Source organism: Syngnathus floridae, chromosome 4 (assembly GCF_059516105.1).
Source record: "Syngnathus floridae isolate MCC-2025c chromosome 4, RoL_Sflo_1.0, whole genome shotgun sequence".
NCBI lineage: Eukaryota > Metazoa > Chordata > Actinopteri > Syngnathiformes > Syngnathidae > Syngnathus > Syngnathus floridae.
This window is the reverse complement of record NC_142416.1, coordinates 6,306,546-6,326,284: the sequence shown is the minus strand read 5'-3', so window position 1 is coordinate 6,326,284 and position 19,739 is coordinate 6,306,546. Positions and strand designations below refer to the sequence as shown.

At 42.2% G+C, this 19,739-nt stretch overlaps 2 protein-coding genes and 1 non-coding gene across 7 annotated transcripts in view; 2 read left to right on the top strand and 1 right to left on the bottom strand.

Moving 5' to 3' along the window:
* Nucleotides 1–2,103: 2,103 nt before the first annotated feature.
* On the top strand, nucleotides 2,104–2,189 carry trnar-ucu (transfer RNA arginine (anticodon UCU)). Its single transcript is given in 2 exon segments — nucleotides 2,104–2,140; nucleotides 2,154–2,189. It is a non-coding gene; the product is annotated as a tRNA-Arg (tRNA).
* A 345-nt stretch (nucleotides 2,190–2,534) lies between these two features.
* On the top strand, nucleotides 2,535–5,188 carry LOC148398634 (fibrinogen-like protein 1). The gene is made up of 7 exons (XM_088372406.1): nucleotides 2,535–2,696; nucleotides 3,131–3,299; nucleotides 3,622–3,781; nucleotides 3,861–3,958; nucleotides 4,055–4,143; nucleotides 4,481–4,668; nucleotides 4,773–5,188. The coding sequence occupies exons 1-7, from the start codon at nucleotides 2,640–2,642 to the stop codon at nucleotides 4,996–4,998; spliced, it is 987 nt and encodes a 328-aa protein (XP_088228532.1). The 5' UTR covers nucleotides 2,535–2,639; the 3' UTR covers nucleotides 4,999–5,188.
* LOC148398633 (microtubule-associated tumor suppressor 1 homolog A-like) overlaps nucleotides 5,135–19,739 on the bottom strand; it is an 83,095-nt gene continuing 68,490 nt past the window's right edge. For all 5 annotated transcript variants that reach the window (XM_088372402.1, XM_088372403.1, XM_088372401.1 and 2 more), the window contains 9 exons: nucleotides 16,094–16,160; nucleotides 10,345–10,468; nucleotides 10,179–10,269; nucleotides 9,148–9,253; nucleotides 8,942–9,015; nucleotides 8,749–8,841; nucleotides 7,278–7,394; nucleotides 7,106–7,203; nucleotides 5,135–6,290 (listed from right to left, as the gene is read on the bottom strand). In XM_088372402.1, coding sequence (XP_088228528.1) covers nucleotides 6,077–6,290; nucleotides 7,106–7,203; nucleotides 7,278–7,394; nucleotides 8,749–8,841; nucleotides 8,942–9,015; nucleotides 9,148–9,253; nucleotides 10,179–10,269; nucleotides 10,345–10,468; nucleotides 16,094–16,160 — 984 coding nt within the window. In that variant the 3' untranslated portion in view covers nucleotides 5,135–6,076. The remainder of the gene's footprint in view (nucleotides 6,291–7,105; nucleotides 7,204–7,277; nucleotides 7,395–8,748; nucleotides 8,842–8,941; nucleotides 9,016–9,147; nucleotides 9,254–10,178; nucleotides 10,270–10,344; nucleotides 10,469–16,093; nucleotides 16,161–19,739) is intronic.

The following is a 19,739-nucleotide window of genomic DNA, read 5'->3' as shown; positions in this document are numbered from 1 at the left end:
TGTCAGTTGGCTCGGCACCCTGTACTCCTGAAGCACCCTCCACAGAACTTCCCGAGGGACACGGTCGAACGCCTTCTCCAAGTCCACAAAACACATGTGAACTGGTTGAGCAAACTCCCATGCCCCCTCGAGGATCCTGCCGAGAGTGTAGAGCTGTTCCACTGTTCCACGGCCAGGACGAAAGCCACACTGCTCCTCCTGAGTCCGAGGTTCGTCTTCCGACCCTCTTCTCCAGCACCCCTGAATAGACCTCACCAGGGAGGCTGAGGAGTGTGATTCCCCTCACACCCTCCGGTCCCCCTTCTTAAAGAGGGGAACCACCACCCCAGTCTGCCAATTCAGAGGCACCGTTCCCGATGTCCATGCAATGTTGTAGAGGCGTGTCAGCCATGACAGCCCCACAACATCCAGAGCCTTTAAAAACTCCGGGCGGATCTCATCCACCCCCGGGGCCTTGCCACCGAGGAGTTTTTTGACTACCTCAGTGACTTCGACCCCAAAGATTGGAGAGTCCACCTCAGAGTCTCCAGGCCCTGCTCCCACAATGGAAGGCGTGTCGGTGGAATTGAGGAGGTCTTCGAAGTATTCTCCCCACCGACTCACGACGTTCCAAGTCGAGGTCAGCAGCACGCCATCTCCACTGTAAACAGTGTTGACGGTGCACTGCTTCCCCTTCCTGAGACGCCGGTGGTGGACCAGAATTTCCTCGAAGCCGTCCAGAAGTCGTTCTCCATGTCCTCGCCAAATTCCTCCCACGCCCGGGTTTTTGCCTCAGCAACCGCCAAAGCTGCGTTCCGCATGGCCATCTGGTACCTGTCGGCTGCCTCCAGAGTCCCGCAGGCCAAAACATCCCGATAGGACTCCTTCTTCAGCTTGACGGCATCCCTTACGGCCGGTGTCCACCAGCGGTTTCGGGGATTGCCGCCACGACAGGCACCGACCACCTTACGGCCACAGCTCCGCTCGGCTGCCTCAACAATGGTCCACTCGGACTCCCCCGGGATGGGGGAAAAGCTCTGCCGGAGGTGGGAGTTGAAGCTCTTCCTGCCAGGGGATTCTGCTAGAGCAGTGGTTCTTAACCTAGGTTCGATCGAACCCTAGGGGTTCGGCAGAGCCTCTACTGAGGAGGTCCGAACAAACCTGATTTATTGTGTAAATTCTGATTTTCCAGTATGTAATTTGTTGTGAGTTCATGCATTGTGTTGATTTTGTTATTTGAACAAAAGGGGATGTTCATGCACGGCTTATTTTGTGCACCAGTAAAAAACATCAATGTCTTGAATTTCAAAAAAATAATTTTATTTTTCACTACAGAGGGGTTCGGTGAATGCACATATGAAACTGGTGGGATTCGGTACCTCCAACAAGGTTAAGAACTGTTGGATTTTGTCCACAATTTAGGGAGCGCGCTATCTGCGCCTCACAGCAGAAGCCATTGCCAATCACCTGTTATCCAATTTACTCACTGCGTGCTCGTTTGATTTCTTCAGATTTAGGAAAATGCTAAGACACTGAAGCAGAAATTAGACTTACACAGTTGGTTGAGTTCAATCACAATTCTTGTTAAGAAAGCTCTGTTTTGAGGAAAGTACAATACAGCGCTAACCTAAAATAGACATCTATATCAGGTTACAGAAATAAACAATTCACATGTACGGGTCAATATGCTTGTTAAACACAAATCCAAACAACTTCTGTACATTACTTATACAACTTACAGCTACTTGAAACTTTAAAATTTCGAACAATGATATTTGATGTTTTTAATTTAGACGTGTATTTTAGGTCTATACTGAGACCAATTTTAGACGTCTAAATTAGGTCTATACATGGACCAGACGTCTAATAGACGTCTATGGCTGACAGGGTAGCTATCGAACGATGCATTTTTCCTACTGCAGCAAGACAGTTGCGTTAGCGTCTGTTCGATGGAAATTCTGGTGTGAGGAGCTGACATGTAAATGGAGACGTGAATATAGCAAGCGGCAGAAAAAAAAAAAAAGACAAATGAGATCAGGCCGTCTTGAACAAAAGTTCCCAGTATCGTGCGATTATAGCTATCACTACTGTATATAATTCTATGTACAACAGCAATCAACAGGTGGCTCCGTGGCGCAATGGACAGCGCATTGGACTTCTAGGCTTTCGTAGTGATTCAAAGGTTGTGGGTTCGAGTCCCACCGGAGTCGCATTTTTTTGGGCACCTACGCTTTTTATTTTTTAGTAATCAGCACATTCTCACTGCGACGTAACCTATCAAACTTTTTTTTAAATACAACGCTACATAATGATTACCTTCTTCGAGTTTTGTTTTATCAAACCTTAAGAATACAAAGCTAAATAATGATTACCTTCGTCGCATTTTGTATTCTATGTTTAGAATTAATTCTTTGTAGTTCTAATTTAATGGCCTGTAAAATCGAGGCATGGCAATTTGCGAGACGAGGCGCATATATATCAGCGAGATTTTAACGTTTGAGAACCTTCACGAGCATGACACCCAAAACGTGCCAATGTTTATTCTTACCAGTAGATGGCGTACATGCAAATGTAGGACAATGCTGCAGTGAGTCATACCGCTGAACGCAAGGTAGACAAGGTCAGAGAACAAGACAGCAGGTCGGGAGACGACTAACATAATGGGGAGGCTGATAAAATCAATGTATTTTCTTTTTCACATGGCTGTGTCAGTGGCGGTAAGAAATCGCACCTCATTCTTAAACTTGTTGCGTGTGTACAGTATTATTGTAGTCAGGGGTCACCACGCCGAGTCACTCGCATTTGTTAGGCAGTTTTAAATCGGATAGTGCATCTGCACAATCCAATGATATCCAATGGAAAATGAAGGCAATGTTATGTATGTTCGTGTTTTCTATTAACTAGGTAACAATTAAGAGAAAAAGAAGAAACAGCATCAATATTTCAAACAGACTTACCATAAACCATTTCAGCTTTGTTGTTGTTGTAATCAGTGTGTGTTATGGGCCTCCTCGGGTCAAGAAAAAAATTTCAAATACTGTATAATAAATATAGTAATTATAACCACGTAGAGAGTGCCATTGTTACAAAGTATTTGGGACAGTTGTTGCATATTGTTGATTCAACTAAAAAACAGTGCTACCTTGTCCAGGCACCTGTGCCATGTGAAAAGATTGTGGTCCGCCTGCAGGCAGAGCTTGAGGAGCTGACAAATGTGATCAATGAACAGCACAGGTACATTCAGGCGCTCCACAGCTACCAGGCTCAGCAGCTAGAGCACATTCCCAACTCACATCTGGGAGCCCAAAACCCCTACAGAGGTACAGTTCTCTTTTCTTTCTGCCTGCTCACACCCAGAACATTAAATAACTGTGGACTACAGTTAAATGTCTTTTTATCATAGATGCCATGCTGATACAGGCTGAAAGTTTTTGTTGTTTGTTTTGGCACTTTTAGTCCAAGAAAGAACTTTGTCAAAATATGAATAATAATGAAAACAAAAAACCTTTGTATTAATTTCTAACATCAACCATATTTCCAGCTAAAACACTGCACACAACACAATTCCAAAATGTTCCAGACATGACTGCATTCGTGTGTGCGTGTGCGCGTGTGTGTGCATGCGCATGTGTGTGTGCATAGACTGCTCCGAGGTGTTTGCTGATGGAAACGTCGCAAGTGGCTTGTATGCGATTCGCCCCGATGGCTTACCCACAGCGCTCAGTGTCTACTGTGACATGAACAATGGAGGAGGATGGACAGTTTTTCAGAGAAGGAGGGATGGCAAAGAGAACTTTGATAGGTGTGTGTGACTTTGGGAATGCTAAATCAATATAACATTGAACATTTAAGTGTCTTAAGTAAATGCTCTGTGTGTGCAGAGCGTGGGTGGAGTACAAGCATGGGTTTGGGGACCTACATTCCCCTGATGGAGAATTCTGGATGGGCAATGATGCTCTACATCATCTCACCTCACAAGGTGTGTGCATACGTGCGTCTGTGTGCGCAAGCACACATTCGCATTGTCTCTAGGGTAATTTGTCACACATCAGATCTTTAATAAAACCTTTTCTAGGGGACTACGACCTGCGCATTGACATGGAAGATTTTGATGGTAAAGAAAGCTTTGCAGAATACAAGAAATTTAAAGTGGACAGTGAAACAGTAAGCTCACATCCTCCATTTATAAGCACCTTATCTGTAACCTCGACCTTCCTTCTTTTCTCACAACAGTACGGCTCTTATTTAGACTAAAGTTTTCAGTTTCTAAGCACAAGCAAATGTGTACGGTTCTGTTGTGTGAATCCTTCAACAACTCCTATCCTTTTGCTTCATCGATGAAGTAGATTATTGGGACTGGTGCCACAAAAGATATATTTCAACTACATCCTCTTTTGTGACACCATGTCAGGACCTTTGCTCTGCTCATTTTGGTTTTCATATAACTATTTGACAATTTTCACAATTTTTGGAGCTGTTACTGACATTGAATGTGTGGAAGGACTTGTACCGATTGCATTTGGGGGAGTACAAGGGGAATGCAGGAGACGCCCTGGCTGACCTGCACACCACCAAGCACCCATCTCCAGGCAGCAGTTCGGCCGGAGTCAAATTCAGCACCTATGACAAGAAGCCCGGTGGAGCTGGCAAGTGCATCAGGCACAGCAAGTCAGGCTGGTGGTTCAGCAGGTCAAACTGTTTTCTCATTCCCACAAATCCACCATGCTGAAAAGCATCTTCATAAATGGGTTACACTGTAATTTTCTTCTCACATTGTGCATTCTTGTCCTCAGGTGCGATTCAGGGAACCTTAACGGTCATTACTACAAAGGACCATACCAAGCGATGACCACTGATGGCATGGTGTGGTACACATGGCACGGGTGGTGGTACTCCATCAAATCAGTGGTGATGATGGTACGAGCTGCTGACCTTAAGCATCCGCAGGTCAAGGCACCGAGAACACTGGACCCGAAGAAAGCGTCAGCTGATCGATCTCATTACCTACCTGGCCAATAGGCTGAAAAGCAAGTCTAACTTTGCCGTTACAAAAGCAGACTGTATTTTGTATGATGTAGTCTGTGCTTCTGTTGTTTCATTTTTGGTATTACAGTACCACTGTAGTTGGATTGCAACAATTAAAACGTGACTAAAATCAATTGTCATACTGTATTTATCCTGTTTTCAAAATAAAAGACACCATACTGTACTGAGGCATTGTGGGTACAGTTGAAGTTTTTGAGGATTAAGACAGAAAAACAACTAAAAGGCTAGTGTCTCTCAATAAATGTTTTCATGCTGTAGGAACGTTTTGTCAAATGTGACATTATAAGTGATCAGCTATGAAGTCAATGAGGGCTTTAGGTCATTTTACAAAGTGTCAATTAGTCTTATTTACCTGGGATTTTAGGTAACAGCGGGAATATAGTAGGTAAAAGCATTTTGCTTCAGGAAATGGGAGGTGGGGTCTAATCTGACCAGCACAAACATTGCGAAACATCCAAGGAGAATTACATTCCACATAGTAGAGTAAGGTTGAAAGGAGCAAACTTAGAACAAGCACATCTAAATTCAAGTCTATGGGTTTAGGTCAGTTGAAAGTTTGCATTTGCTTACATTAGCATGTGAAGTTCATTCAGTTCTTCCAAAGGTCTGAAGCAGACCAATGATTGAGCTTCGCTCTTTGGAGAGAAAACCGTTCACTTGAAAAAGAGAATAAGAACGAACATGTAAATGACAGATTTTGGTTATGGTACACATCCCAACCAAGTTATTTCAGCCTCCTCCTTACATACAAACATAAAAACATAACATAACAAAAATAAAAAGTGAATAGCCATAACATATGAGAGGTGCTATATACAAACCCTGAGTAGTTAGTGCCAGCAATTTTCTTGAGAATAACGAAGACGTTTCTTGGCATTTGGTAGTCAAAAGCTAAACAAGCCCCATGATGTGCTTTCAAAGCACGAGTCTTTTACTGCAGAAAGTTTAAAATGTACAAGTTCATCATGAGATACGTATCCAACACTACAATTTTTGGATCTTCTATCCATCTGCATGGTGTTTGGAATGAGCCGTTAGAGGACAGAGATCGTTATCTAGGCGATAAGGGTGCAGCGGCAGGGAACGACGCAGAGTTCCGTGGTGAGCTGAAGGGAGATGTAGGAGAGAGGCGGCGTGGACTCCCCAGCAGGTCACCATTATGCAGTTTCCACAGCAGCTCTTCATTCTCCATTGAAAGACGCTTGTTGACCTTGGACTCATTCTGTAGTGTCTGCTGGAGTTTGGCCTGCTCGTTGGACAGCTGCCTGCAGTCACAGTTGCATAACATCATTTTCATACTTTTTTAGATGAACATACTAGAGATGATAAGATGTACAGGCGTTGATTTTTTTTTCTTCTCTTGAAAATATGCAGTTGAGATGGTTCACATTTTTTGGGAAATATACGTTGTAGACAGAATAATATATTATTTTATTTTATTATTATAATATCTTTGGTTGTTCTCCCTAAAAGTGTTTTGTCAATTTTTGTAGAGGCCCATCTGGAGGCATTGTTGTGCCAAGGAACTGTAATTGTATTGTGGAGCTTCATCATCTCTACGCAATTACATAAACCTTTTTTTTACAGGGTGAGAATTATGTGCTTATCTTCCACTATTTTCAAGTGAGGAAAATTAAGGACAAAACTTTCTTTTTTTAAATGATCTTTATATTCTTGTGCTTGTGTAGCTATATACTCAGCACAAATAAAAGTCTTGATGAGCCCACCTGTAATGTGTTTTTGTAGAGCCCCATCTGGAGGCATCGTTGTGCCAAAGAACTGTAATTGTGTTGTGAAGTTTCATCATCTCTACACAATTACATAAACCTTTTTTTTCCAGGGTGACAATTACATGCTGATCTTCCACTATTTTCAAATGAGGAAAATTAAGGACAAAACTTTCTTTTTTTAAATGATCTTTGTGTTCTTGTGCTTGTGCATGTGTAGATATCTACTCAGCACAAATAAAAGTCTTGATGAGCCCACCTGTAAAGTGTTTTTGAAGTAAGACCACCGCTTAGTAAATAAAGGTGACAAACCGACATACAATCTGTAGACATAGACACATATATATACGCACTTTGAGAGAGCAGCATGTTTGTCCATCCTAGCTTTGTAGTCCTCGTTCTCCTGTTGAATTTTTGTCAGACATTCCTCCAATTTCACATTTGTCTCCACCTGGGACACATACAGTCATAAATATTTAGCCTTTATGTAGAAATGATGATAAGCCTAAAAATAAAGCTACTAACCAGTTTGTTCATTTCCATGAGCTTCTTTTCCTTTTGATGCAGCTGGTTATTCTTAATTTCCAGCACCACCTTTAAACTTTCTAGCTCCTGCTCCAGGTAAAGAGTGTGGGAGTCCTTCTGCAAACACACACGCACGCACGCGCGCGCGCACACACACACACACACACACACACACACACACACACACACACACACACACACACACACACACACACACACACACACACACACACACACACACACACACACACACACACACACACACACACACACACACACACACACAGAGAATATCATTAAACACAGCACATAGTTTTGCTCTCTAATGGAGCCGCAAGTAACAGAAGCACAGGTAATTTTTAAGTGTATTGCCTTTCATTGGATCAAACCTGGCCACATCTGGCCCTTTGTGCTTCCCTGTCCGGCCCGCATGAGGCCAATCGTAATTTAAAAAAAAAAAAAAAAAAAAAAAAAAAAAAAAAAAAATGTGTCGTGCGTACAATACAACTGTTTCGCTTTTATTTTGAAAGGCGTCGCACTTCCGTGTAGCATGCGTGCATGTGAGCTGTGCGTGTAGGAGAACAGCGCGAAGTAATGCTGCTCTCTAAATGTGTGCTAACGCGAAGAAAAGAAAAGTTGACAAGGAGCGCCGTGTTTTCAACAAGTCATGGACTGCCAAGTATTTCTTTACAGAAATGAAAGGTAAAGCCATGTGCCTGATTTGTGGTACACAGGTCGCTGTGTTTAAAGAATATAATTTGACTCGCCATTACACGACCAAGCACGAGAAAAAATACATCTGTCTGATAAACAGGGCGCATCAGAGGCTGATGCATTGCTAGCAAAACTGCAAGCCCAACAAGGACTTTTTATCAAGCTTCACACCCAGAGATGGAGCGGCTCTGTTATTTGAGGAAAAGTTAAAGAACTTAAGAATAAATTGTACTGATTAATAATTGTTTTTTTATTTGACCTTTACACCACAGTTTCACATAGCTTAATATAAATATAAACAGAATAATTGTATTCTTCTAATTACCAGTACCAACTATTTAAAATAAATAATTTAGTGCATTTTACAATGGAAGAAAATTGAGCAGGTTTAAGTTATCGTAGGTGTGGCCCTCTGACACAACTCGGGTTTTTCATGTGGCCCCTTGTAAAAATGAATTGCCCAACCCTGCATTAGATTGTGCATGTCTACCTAATGTTGTGATTTTCCATTAGTGTGAAATGCTTGCCTTGCAGTCTGATTTTATAAGTTACAAAGTGAATATTGTCCAGGAGTTTTGCTTTAGTTAAGGTATGGGCAGCCGCAATCAGTTTGCGTGCCAACAGAGGGCAGCTGTGTTCATATTCACTTCACCTTGGTTTTGCTCTTTGAACTTAGTGCTGGTTGTTATTCAGTCAATAGTGAAATGACAAGCAGAAGAGTCATGTGGTGTCATGTACGATGCTGGAAAGTCATTACCAGATTCTTATCTGAGAGCATCCGCCTCTCTTCCTCTACTTTCAGCTTTTCATTCATGGCCGCGTTTTCTGCTGACAGCGCATCTATTTTGTCCTGATCGGAGGAAGGCATTTGTCAACACTGATATACAATATTTAGGCTGCAGAATTTGCTTAAAAAATATAATACATTTTAAATAAAAAACTAGTCTTACAGAAAAAGTAGTTTCTGTTTCCTTTAATGTTTTGTTCAGGTTCTCCAGGTCGATCTTCTGAATTCTCTTTAGGTCTGAAATGAACAAATTCATGAACAAACATTTACATGAGATGTACCTATGAGTATAGATACTGTATGTTACTGTATAACTGTTTAACAAGTGGGTTAAGTTATCTGTTTTGCGTTATTGGTTGATGGACTCACCTTGTAGGGAGGTTTCATGTTGCTGTTTGAGAGACTCAATGATTTGGCGGTGACTCACTTCCTGGTTCTTCCTCTCAGCTTCATTCTTGGTCCTCGTCTCTTCCACCTACAAATCAAAGTTGATGATCAGTAACTTATTTTTTAAATGATGTCACTGTAAGCATGTTTTTTTGTTTTGTGCACATTAATCAGAGATCAGATCGTTTGATTCATCAAAACTATGTGAGATCCAATGTGAGTTTATCATTGTTGCACAACAGTGTCATTAGTTGTGTCCCTAGTTTCATATAACACAAGTCAGGATAAAGTTGGTTATTTTCACAAGTCAACAATAATAAACAATTTGTAATCCAATCTTGTGTTGTGCAGCAGTCTGTCATTTGTCATGTTTTGCTCATTTGTTACCGCTTTGTTAAGGATTTTACGAAAGTACAATGCATCCCATTGGAGCACTGGTTAGCATGCACACCTCAGAATTCGGAGGGTGCAGGTGCGAGTCCACCTCCGGTCTTCCCTATGTGGAGTTTGCGTGTTCTGCTCTGTGCCGGCATGGGTTTTCTCCAGGTCCATCCCAAAAACATGCTTGGCATGCTGATTGAGCACGCCAAATTGCCCATAGGTGTGAGTGCGAGTGCGGATGGTTGTTTGTCTCTGTGTGTCCTGCGATTGGCTGGCAACCAGTTCAGGGTGTCCACCACCGACTGCCCGATGACTGCTGGGATAAGCTCCAGCATGCCCGTGACCCCGATTGGGACACGGGTACAGATAATGGATGGATGTACTATACATCCCTAAGACAAATGTAACACTTGTAATGTGTGTGCATAAATATAAGGAACGTATAGAAATTTAGCCTTAGCCCAAGAATTTGAAATTGTTTTGTTAAAATACTGTATTTTTCGGACTATAAGCCACTACTTTTTGCACAAGCTTTGAACCTTGCGGCTTGTAGTCCGATGCGGCTTTTTTTTTGTGAATTGTTGATTTGGGTGGGCTGTTGCCAGAAAGCTGATTGGTGTAAGTTCTCTGACCTGTTGTTCCATTAACATGCGACATTTGTCAGCCTCCTCCTGGTATGTTTGATGGACTTTGTCCCACTCTGTTTGGTAAAAACTCCTCAATCTGACATATACAAACAAGACAGAATAAGAATTTTGGACATACGATTATGTGTTCTGTGTGTGGAAAAATTGGTACCTCTCCTCTAGCTGCACCAATTCATCCTTGTGTTGCTCATCTAGCCTTTTCAAGGCCTCCTCCAAATTTATGCGTGCCGCCTCCTTCTCCTTGTGCAAACGGTCACAGCATTGAGACGATGCAACTGCACATACACAAGAATGATTTGAGTTAGACTTTCAATGACACATTTCAACAATACTTTGCATACTATCACACTTTGAATGTAAAATTAATTTGCGTAGTGGATCAGGAAGTTATACTAATCATCGCCACTGACACGTGTGCACTCAATCCCAATAGGCCACTTTGAAGGAGCATGACTTTTTGCAGTCTGTTTGGAATAAATCCAAATAAAGTATCAAAGTAAATCAAAGTCGATCGGCCAGTGACGGCTGTCATTAGCCGTTGGAGAGCTGCTGAAATGACTCAAAACCTGTAGTATGAAGTTTCGCCTTTAGGGACGATGTACTTTGTGCAGTCTCTGGAGCAGGGGTCACCAACACGTTGCCCGGGGGCACCAGGTCGCCCATGAGGACCGCATGAGTCGCCCGCAGGACTGTTCTAAAATTAGCTCAAATAGCGGCACTTGTCAGTGAGCTGCATCTATTTATTTTACAGTCAAACCTCGGTTTTTGAACGTCCCGGTTCTTGAACAAATCGGAATCCTAACAAAAAATTCTAGATTTTTTTTGCTTCTGTTGTCGAACAAAATTCGGAGGTCGAACCTCGCGAGATGAGCCGGGAGGACCCGAGAAAACCCAAACACGCGGCCCAGATGCCGACTGACTCCGTTGTTATTGTATTTTCGTTACTTTGAGGATTGTATTAACCACTACATGCCCCCAAAGAAAGCAAGTGGGAGCAGTAAAGCCATCCTAAAACACAAAGACGCTCTTGAAGCAATGCGACAGTGAGCGCCCGGCACCCTGCGATTGCGCGATTGAACCAAATTAAGCTCCCTGCGCATTGAGGTCCACTTAAATTTTGGAAAGTACATCAGGACTTTAAAAATATTTTCCTAATTTTCTGGCACAATAATGCGACCAGCGCGGTGCAGTTGTGCGGTCGGCGACGCGCTACTGTTGTTCGTTCGGCGGTGCGCTGCTGTTGCGCGATTGGACAAAATTAAGCTCCCTGCGCACTTAGGTCCACTTAAATTTTGGAAAGTACATCAGGACTTTAAAAATATTTTCTAAATTTCAGCGACGGCTCTGTCACAATAATGCGACCAGCGCGGTGCAGTTGCGCGGTGGGCGACACGCTACGGTTGCGCGTTCGGCGGTGCGCTGCAGTTGCGCGATCGGACAAATATGCGCAAATGAAAAAATGCTTAAAAAAGGCGGGGTTTTTTTTTTCTCAAAATGGATTAAACATTTTTCCATTATTTGTAATGGAAAAACTAGATTCGGAATTCGACCGATTCGCTCCTCAAACCGCCTTCTGGAACGGATTGTGGTCAAAAACCAAGGTTTGACTGTATTTTTGCTATTCTTGTTAAAATCACACTTACATGTGAACCGGAAATGACAATAATAACACAGTGAAAGCCAAATTGAGCAAATTGGATATTTCAGAAGTCTGTGTCAAACTGGTAGCCCTTTGCCTTAATCAGTACCCAGGAAGAAGCTCTCGGTTTAAGAAAGGTTGGTGACCCCTGCTCTGGAGCATGCAAGAGGAAAGGCACCCGAGTCTAGAGCAGTGATGGCCAACCCGTGGCTCGCAAGCTGCATGCGGCTCTTTGCCTGGTTTCATGCGGCTCTTTTACGTTCATATCAACATTTGTGTTTGTGGGTTTTTTTGTGCGTGTTGCTTCACTTGAGTTCAATATGGTATTTCTGTCAAACGCGTATGCGCATGAGGTGAAATTCCGCAAAGGAGGAGGGGCAAACCCATTCGAGGAAACAAATAGTGTCAATTTTGCTCTCAAATTGGCAGGGAGAAAATATCCAGCTAAACGAAAATATGAAGATGAACACAGGATGTTTTTAACATGTGGGAAAGTTTATATATTTTTGTTTAACGCAATGGCAAGCCATTCTGCCTGATATGTCAGACGTCATTAGCGCATTTCAAAGCTTCAAATCTTCAGCGCCACTTCAGCTCACTTCATGCTAATATCGATAAGGACTTTCCAAAAGGGACTGAATTTCGCAAGTGCAAGTAGGACACTTTAAAAAGTCAGGCAGAAAAACCGGTACAGTTTTTCAAAAAAATTACGAAGCACTCAGATGCATCGCATCAACTGTTTTGGAACATTGCACGGGCTAAAAAGCCATACAATGATGGGGAGTTCGTTAAAAAATGCCTCAGTGACGGTGTTGAAATCTTGTCTCCTGAAAACAACAAAGTAAAAGAATGGTATCAGGCATCCAACAAAAAGAATTGCTTCGACTAGCACAGTGGTTCTTAACCTGGGTTCGATCGAACCCTAGGGGTTCGGTGAGTCGGCTTCAGGGGTTCGGCAGAGCTGGTATGTCATTGCCCCACCCCGGCCTTCAACACAATCATTCCTGACATCCTGGTCAGTAAGCTTTGGCTCCCCCTCTCACCTGCAGCTCGATAAAGGACTTCCTTCCTAACCAGGCACCAGCAGTCAAACCTGGGCCCCACCTCTCTTCCACCAGAACATTCAACACGGCCCCCCTCCCTTTCCTCTACAACCTTTACACCTCCAACTTTAAACTGGCCCACAACAGGAACATCATCGTGAAGTTTGCCAACGACACGACAGCGGTGGGGTCGATCTCAGGAGGTGACTAGTCAGCGTCCAGAAATAAGGTCCTGCGGCTGTCTGAGTGGTGAACAGCAAACAATCTGACACTAAACGCCGCTAAGTCAAAAGAGCTCATTCTAGACTTCAAGAGGTCCAGAACAGATCCAACTTGCCTCACCATCAAAAGCGTCTCAGTAGGGAGAGTTACATCCTTCACCTTCTTGGGCACCACCACCAACCTCTCCTGGTCGGTCAACACCAAGGCTGTCCCCAAGAAGGCACAGCAGCGTCTGCACTTCCTGAGACTGCTCAGAAAAAACAACATCATCCAAAATCTGCTGCTAACCTTCTACTGATCCTCTATTGCCAAGGTATCACAGAAGATAATGGTATGCCCCCTCCCCTCCCTCAGTGACGTACATTCAACCCGCTGCCTCAGCAGAGCGCAGTCCATCATCAGAGACTTACCACCTATTTTGCTTGCTGCACTCTGGCAGATGCTACAGGTGCATCCAACAATAACAGACTTAGGGACAGCTTCTTCCCAAAAGCCATCACTACCCTAAATGCACACATGCACAGGTCACCAAATACACACAAAGCTCTCACTGTATGAAGTCTGTAAAGCCACTTGCAATTTCATTGCACCTCCAGTTTGTCTGTTGTTGTACAATGACAATAAAAGCCTTTTGGTTCTCCCCCCCCTCAGAAAAATTAATCTCGAAAACCTTTCTTGCAGAACTGATTTAAAAAATTGTTGACAAATATTATCAACTAATATTTAACAGATAATGCAATAGTGCCTTTAACTTCAATGTGTCACACAGTACAACACAGCTGGTGGTACTGGAAAAGAGAGCTAGAAATTAACCACATCCAATAGCTGTGATCATATTTTCACTTGTAATTGAACTACTGTATATGCAGTAACAACTGGCTGTCGCTACGGCAGTTGCTGTAACCCTTTGAATAGAACTCACTGTGTGTGTGCTTTGTGGGCGTGCAGCTGCTCCAGTGGTGATGGAAACAAAAAGTCAATAACAGCTGAGGGAAATATTATAGTCCAGCTCACGCTTCAATGCACATAGTGGACAAAATACTGTATAATATACAGTGTATATGAATGTGTGTATTGTTGTGGCAGGTGGCTGTGTTAAATAAATGTACAATTTCTATTCTCAACTCTCTAACGTATGCTTTAGCACTCATTCAGGGCTACTTAGCCCAGAGTATGCCAAACAAAACAAACCAAGCAAGACAATTATTTTTTAGCTAGACAGTTGCAACAGACAGTGACGTAACATGTCACAGGAAAACTATTAAACCGCCAAATGGGACATGACATGTTGTTCCTGTTAAGACTCACTGAAAGAGAATGAAGGTTTTACTAACAGTGTGGTCTGCGTGTGTGTGTACGTGTGTGTTTGTCTGTGTGAGAGCAATGGTCTATACCAGGGGTCTCAAACTCCAGTCCTCGAGGACCGCATTCCTACATGTTTTCCAAGTTTCCCTTGTTAAACACACCTGATTCAAATGATCAGTTCATCCTCACGTTCTGCAGGAGCCTGATAATTGAATTAGGTGTGTTTAACGAGGGAAACTTGGAAAACATGTAGGAATGCGGCCCTCGAGGACTGGAGTTTGAGACCCCTGGTCTATACACTGCAAACATTCTTTAAATCCGTGTTTAAAGACATGAGCCAAAGGTCAAACACGCAGTAAAAGAAACATTATAGTCAGCGATGCGACAAATGGTGGAATGAAAGTGGAAAGTGCGAAGTGTTCATCAAAGAAAAATGTCTGAGACCAGGAAAGGCCTTTTCAGTTTGGAGTTATGGAGTATTAGGCAATGCTTAGGTACTGTAAAACCTCCATACATTTTTGGAATACACTTTCTATATGAGTGTCTTGATAAATAACACTGCATTCACACACTGTAATTGTTTTAATGTATTAGTTAGGTTGTCCTCAGACAAGCTTCCATAGTAGAAGCTATACATTGCTAATAATGACTGTGGGACACAGCTCCTCACAGCATCCCCAATCCAACCCTTAATGTCCAGGGAGGCATGGGGTTCCATTTTATAGTCTTTTTGGTATGACTCAGCCAGGGATCGAACCCACGACCTCCCAGCTCCAGGGCGGACACTCATACCACAAGGACACTGAGCTGGTTTAATGTATTCTTAGCTGTAAGTCAAGTCAAATTCATGCATAAATGAGTTAACGCAGGACAAAACTGAAATGGTGTGGTAAAATATACTCACACTAGTCTAAGCAAACACATATGAATCCCAAAATTCAATATTGACCCTTTTTCTGCTCTGTATCGCATTGCTCTTTGATGCTAATACTCTTATCTACAAGGTCTGACATGGACATGTCCTCACTTCATAATACACAACTGCATCGCTGTAAATTTCTTAACTTTGATTATTTCTTAGTCTTTCCAATATCAAGGGAAGCATTTTTGTTTTTCTAAATGCTATGAATAAAAGAATAAATGAATGGTTGCATAAATAAAAAGGCATGGCCACAAACGTGCCGTGCATGTCAAAAATGCCCCATGGGCTTTTGACTGTGTATTGTTTACTCCTTATTTCTCTTCTGCAAAGTGGTAATTAGAATCATCCAGTTTGGGTGAGCAGACACGCTTTTGTGTCCGGGCAATTTTGCCGTGCCCCGGTTCACCTCTTCCAACTTGACACGGTACAGAGCGCTCACATTATTCCAGCGAAGGAATGCCACTGCGCAGTGAACGACATGTACGAAGTGTAGCGTAGAGCAACCAAAAATATCTTGATCTTGTTACTCCGGCACACAATTTGAGTTTTCTGTTGCCTGGGTTTTCTGTTGTTAGTCAATCTGAATAAAACAATCATACGCGCATGTACGGTATGTACAGTATGGAAATGAAAGGCAGGTTAGAGCCTGTGCAGTTGCCCTACAGCTCTCTTTTCCCTTTTCTGAGAAGCGCATTGCTAAAAACTGAAATAATGGGCACAGTGTCCACAGTGAAAGTTATTTGTGATTATCATTTCTTTGGGTGCTTACCCAGCTCCTCTTTCAGCTTTGCCAGTTCTAGCGACAAGTCCGTCTTTAGCTTGAAAGCCTCTTCATGCTGCAGAAAGAGAAAAAAACAATATAACATGAGAAACTATCTCAACAATAAAAACAGTATTGCATTAGATTTGTTCCAAAATCCAATCTTTTATCTGTGTACAACACATTCATCTGCCACAACATGAAGTATTCTACAGGCGAGATAAAAAGACATGTTAGCTCCACTACATGTTTATATGCTTTGTTGTGGTAGTGGATTGCAATTTCGTTGCTAAATTTGATGATATTAATAAATATTAGCACAGCAAGATGCAATGCCACATTATGAGCTAACACCTCTCTGACGATGACAAACTGAGCATTTGGCATATCGGCAAAAGCTGATTTTTGTGATAGTTTTTGCATTGGATCTCATTTGTTTCTGCAGGTGTACCTATAAAGTGTGTACTATGACTCGTGTCCGGTTCCTACAGAAAATTCAAGGCTGCAAAAAAAGTTGACACCTGCTAACAAAATGAGAATTTGCCAACAGAACCTCTTTAACCTGAATTCCCCGTCACACACGAAGCTGACTCCACCTAATTATTCACACAGCATAAAACACCTTGCATACACCAGATGACCACGTTTAGTGTACTTTTCAACACTCTTGTATCTTTCACTGACACGCAAGCACAAAATAACTACACAAAAGCGGTGCAATTTACGTACAATAGAAAAAGGGGATTTTTGTGCCTGGCTGCACACACGCGCACACACACACGCAGCCATAAAGTCCATCTGTTGCTCGAGGAGTCACTTAAGTGAAAAACAAAAAACCAACATTGACTGTGAAAAACAACTGTTAGCCTCTTCAAGCAGTGGTACAAAGCTGGTAATAAAATCGCATCTCATTAACCAACGCGATAAGGATAGTTTAAGCTTCACGGTGGCGTTTGTTCAGCACTCTATTACTTAAACGCATTCATGATTAATAGTGAACTCTTTTTTTAGTAATCCAGATGGAAAAGCAGCATTCAAATCAAACAACAAAGTGGTATCACTCAAAAGAGTCCTCTAGTTTGTCACATTACTTCTGAGAGGGTTTCCAAAGCTGCAATGACGAGCACTAAAAAGAAAAACAGACCTTACGTTTCTTCTTGCGAACACGGGGAGCCTTGTATTGAGCTTTGCTGGCTGTGGAGCCCATGATGGTTTAATTAAAAAACACAGTTATACACACAGGCACACACACACACGCAAACAAACAAATACTCAGGCACACAAACCACACACACACTAGTCTCTTCAGCTCAATTCTCACTCCCTCATCGTCTCAGCAGCATATGGCAAAAGACATGATGTCTTTCACCGTCTTCCCTGTGTTGTGGATGGCTCAGTCAGTCATTTAAACTCCACCCACACACTACCTGCTCCCCAAAGTGCTGCTTGTCCTCCCTCCACCCTCTATCCGGCCCACCCCCTCTAGTCTGGAATACCGTATGATGTAGGAATTCAAGTTATTTGGACACACACGTCTCTCTCACCCTCTTAGAGTACTCAAGTATTCTTAACTCCCTGTCTCTGGTATCTTGGTGCATCAATCATTTACATACAAAACTTGAAAAGCTGCAGTCAAAAGAATACCTCACCATTTTCTCTGGCTCTTTATCATTACTGCTCAGAAAGGACAAATTGGAATGTCAATGGTGTAAAATTCTACATCATTATGAATGCATTTGCTGTCCCATAGCAGCAAGCAAGACAAACAAGCCGACCAAATCCAAAGAATGTGGCTTTAAAGTACCCTGACATCAACCATCCTAAAAAAAAAAGCTCCAAGCCTTGTCACAACAGCAAAGAGGGCCACCGCCTAACCGAAAAACCCTCAGGGGAAGGTGTCGGCATCAAGTGTTCGGTCGTTATTCGCCAGTCACCTTTTGAGTGCAGGAGGCAGATTAGATAATCATGGAATTCATGGAGATGTTATCTCACGCTTTCAAATCAAAGAGTGATAGCAGCTGCATTCCTCCACTACACTAACACCCTCCACCCTCCCATCTACGTTGTACCATCAATAAACTAGTCAGGAGCAAACACACAAAAAACTTTAACAGGCAGTGGGATGGGATTTTCCAAAAGATAAGGAGAAACATTTCCTCAGAGAGTCGGTGCATGGTATATACGGTAACAGCTGTTCTGTTCTGCTTGTGTAAATATTGTATGTATGCACATTTGCTACTACATTTGTGCCAAAAAGCATTTAGCTAATTTTTTCCCCCTGTCTGGAAAAAACACTAAACGCAATTTATTTATCACAAATAAATTAGTTCAGTTCTTATTCTTAAAAAATCCAGACAGTGGTATCTTATCTTACGGGTTTCATTTCATTTGCGATGTAACCAAATTTCATACCCAATTCATTATTATATCAATGGTTCCATTAAAATTAATTGAAATTCCATACATTTCTGTTTTTACCAACGTCAAGATAGCGCAGAGTGCAGTGTCTAAAACCGGGGTGACAAACGGAGGGCCCGCATACACTTGGTGACAACAGAATGGCCCATCGGCAGTTCCTATGCAGGGAGTCTTCTGCCTGTCAGGCCAATTGTATGCAGTTCATTTTTATTCAGCTTATTTTGAAACAAGCACCATATAATCGTAAGTGTTGGTTGTTGTGTGATCCATGCACATAGAGAAAAAAAAGTGCTTCCAATTCGTGCATGTGGTAAAGAAGCAACGCCTGTATCGTACCATGTATTGTTTAAAATAATTTCAGGTGCAAGGGCACAGTTGAAAATTGTTTTTTTAAAACATACTTTGGACATGTTTATTATATGTTGATTGTTTCAATAAAATGTTTTGATACATGCTAACAATTTGCAGTGGAGATTGGTTACTAATTGTTTGTGCAGGTTAAAGCTTACGTCATTGAGATTCATTGTTTGGTTTTAGTTAAAATATGCCAAATTTCAAAAGCAAGCTACTGCGTGACGATTATATTCACAGCTAATTCAAGTTTGAATCTGTATGCCATTACTGATTTAAGGGCTTTTTGGGGAAAAGATTTATGACAAACTGGCCCGCCCACTTTTGGAGCTCAACTTCCTGTTTTTTCCCCATCTCAGCCTGTCTACATCACAGGAGGAAGCCAAGCATTGTAATGTCTAGTTTCCTGTCTTAATTTGGCTTTGATTTTTCTGTTGTCACCGAGTGTCTGAAATGGTGGTTGCCATTCAAATTTATTTGCACGTCCATGCTCTTGTTCACTTCAACCGGTGAAAATATGAATGCTTTCGGCACAATATTCTGGATTTACTCACTCAAATTTAAGCTCTTATGAGCAAAACCCAATATCATCTCCAGAAAATCAAAAGTACTACGCAAATCGGTTTTTAAATTATTTTTACAGGTTGAAGTGAACAATAGGAGGAATGCGCAAATCCATTTTGTTGCCGATTGATCTTAGTTTTCAGACATTTAACGAGGCTAAAGTTGTTACAGCTCCATTGGCAGTCATGCAAACAGACATGGTAGTTAGCTCCCGCTAGTTCCTATGGCTTGTTGAGGCATTCATCCACCAGGATTGTACTTTCTGGTAAAGGTAAACCCTTTTAAATTACCTGGACCCAATGGCGAATCCACTATTAACACA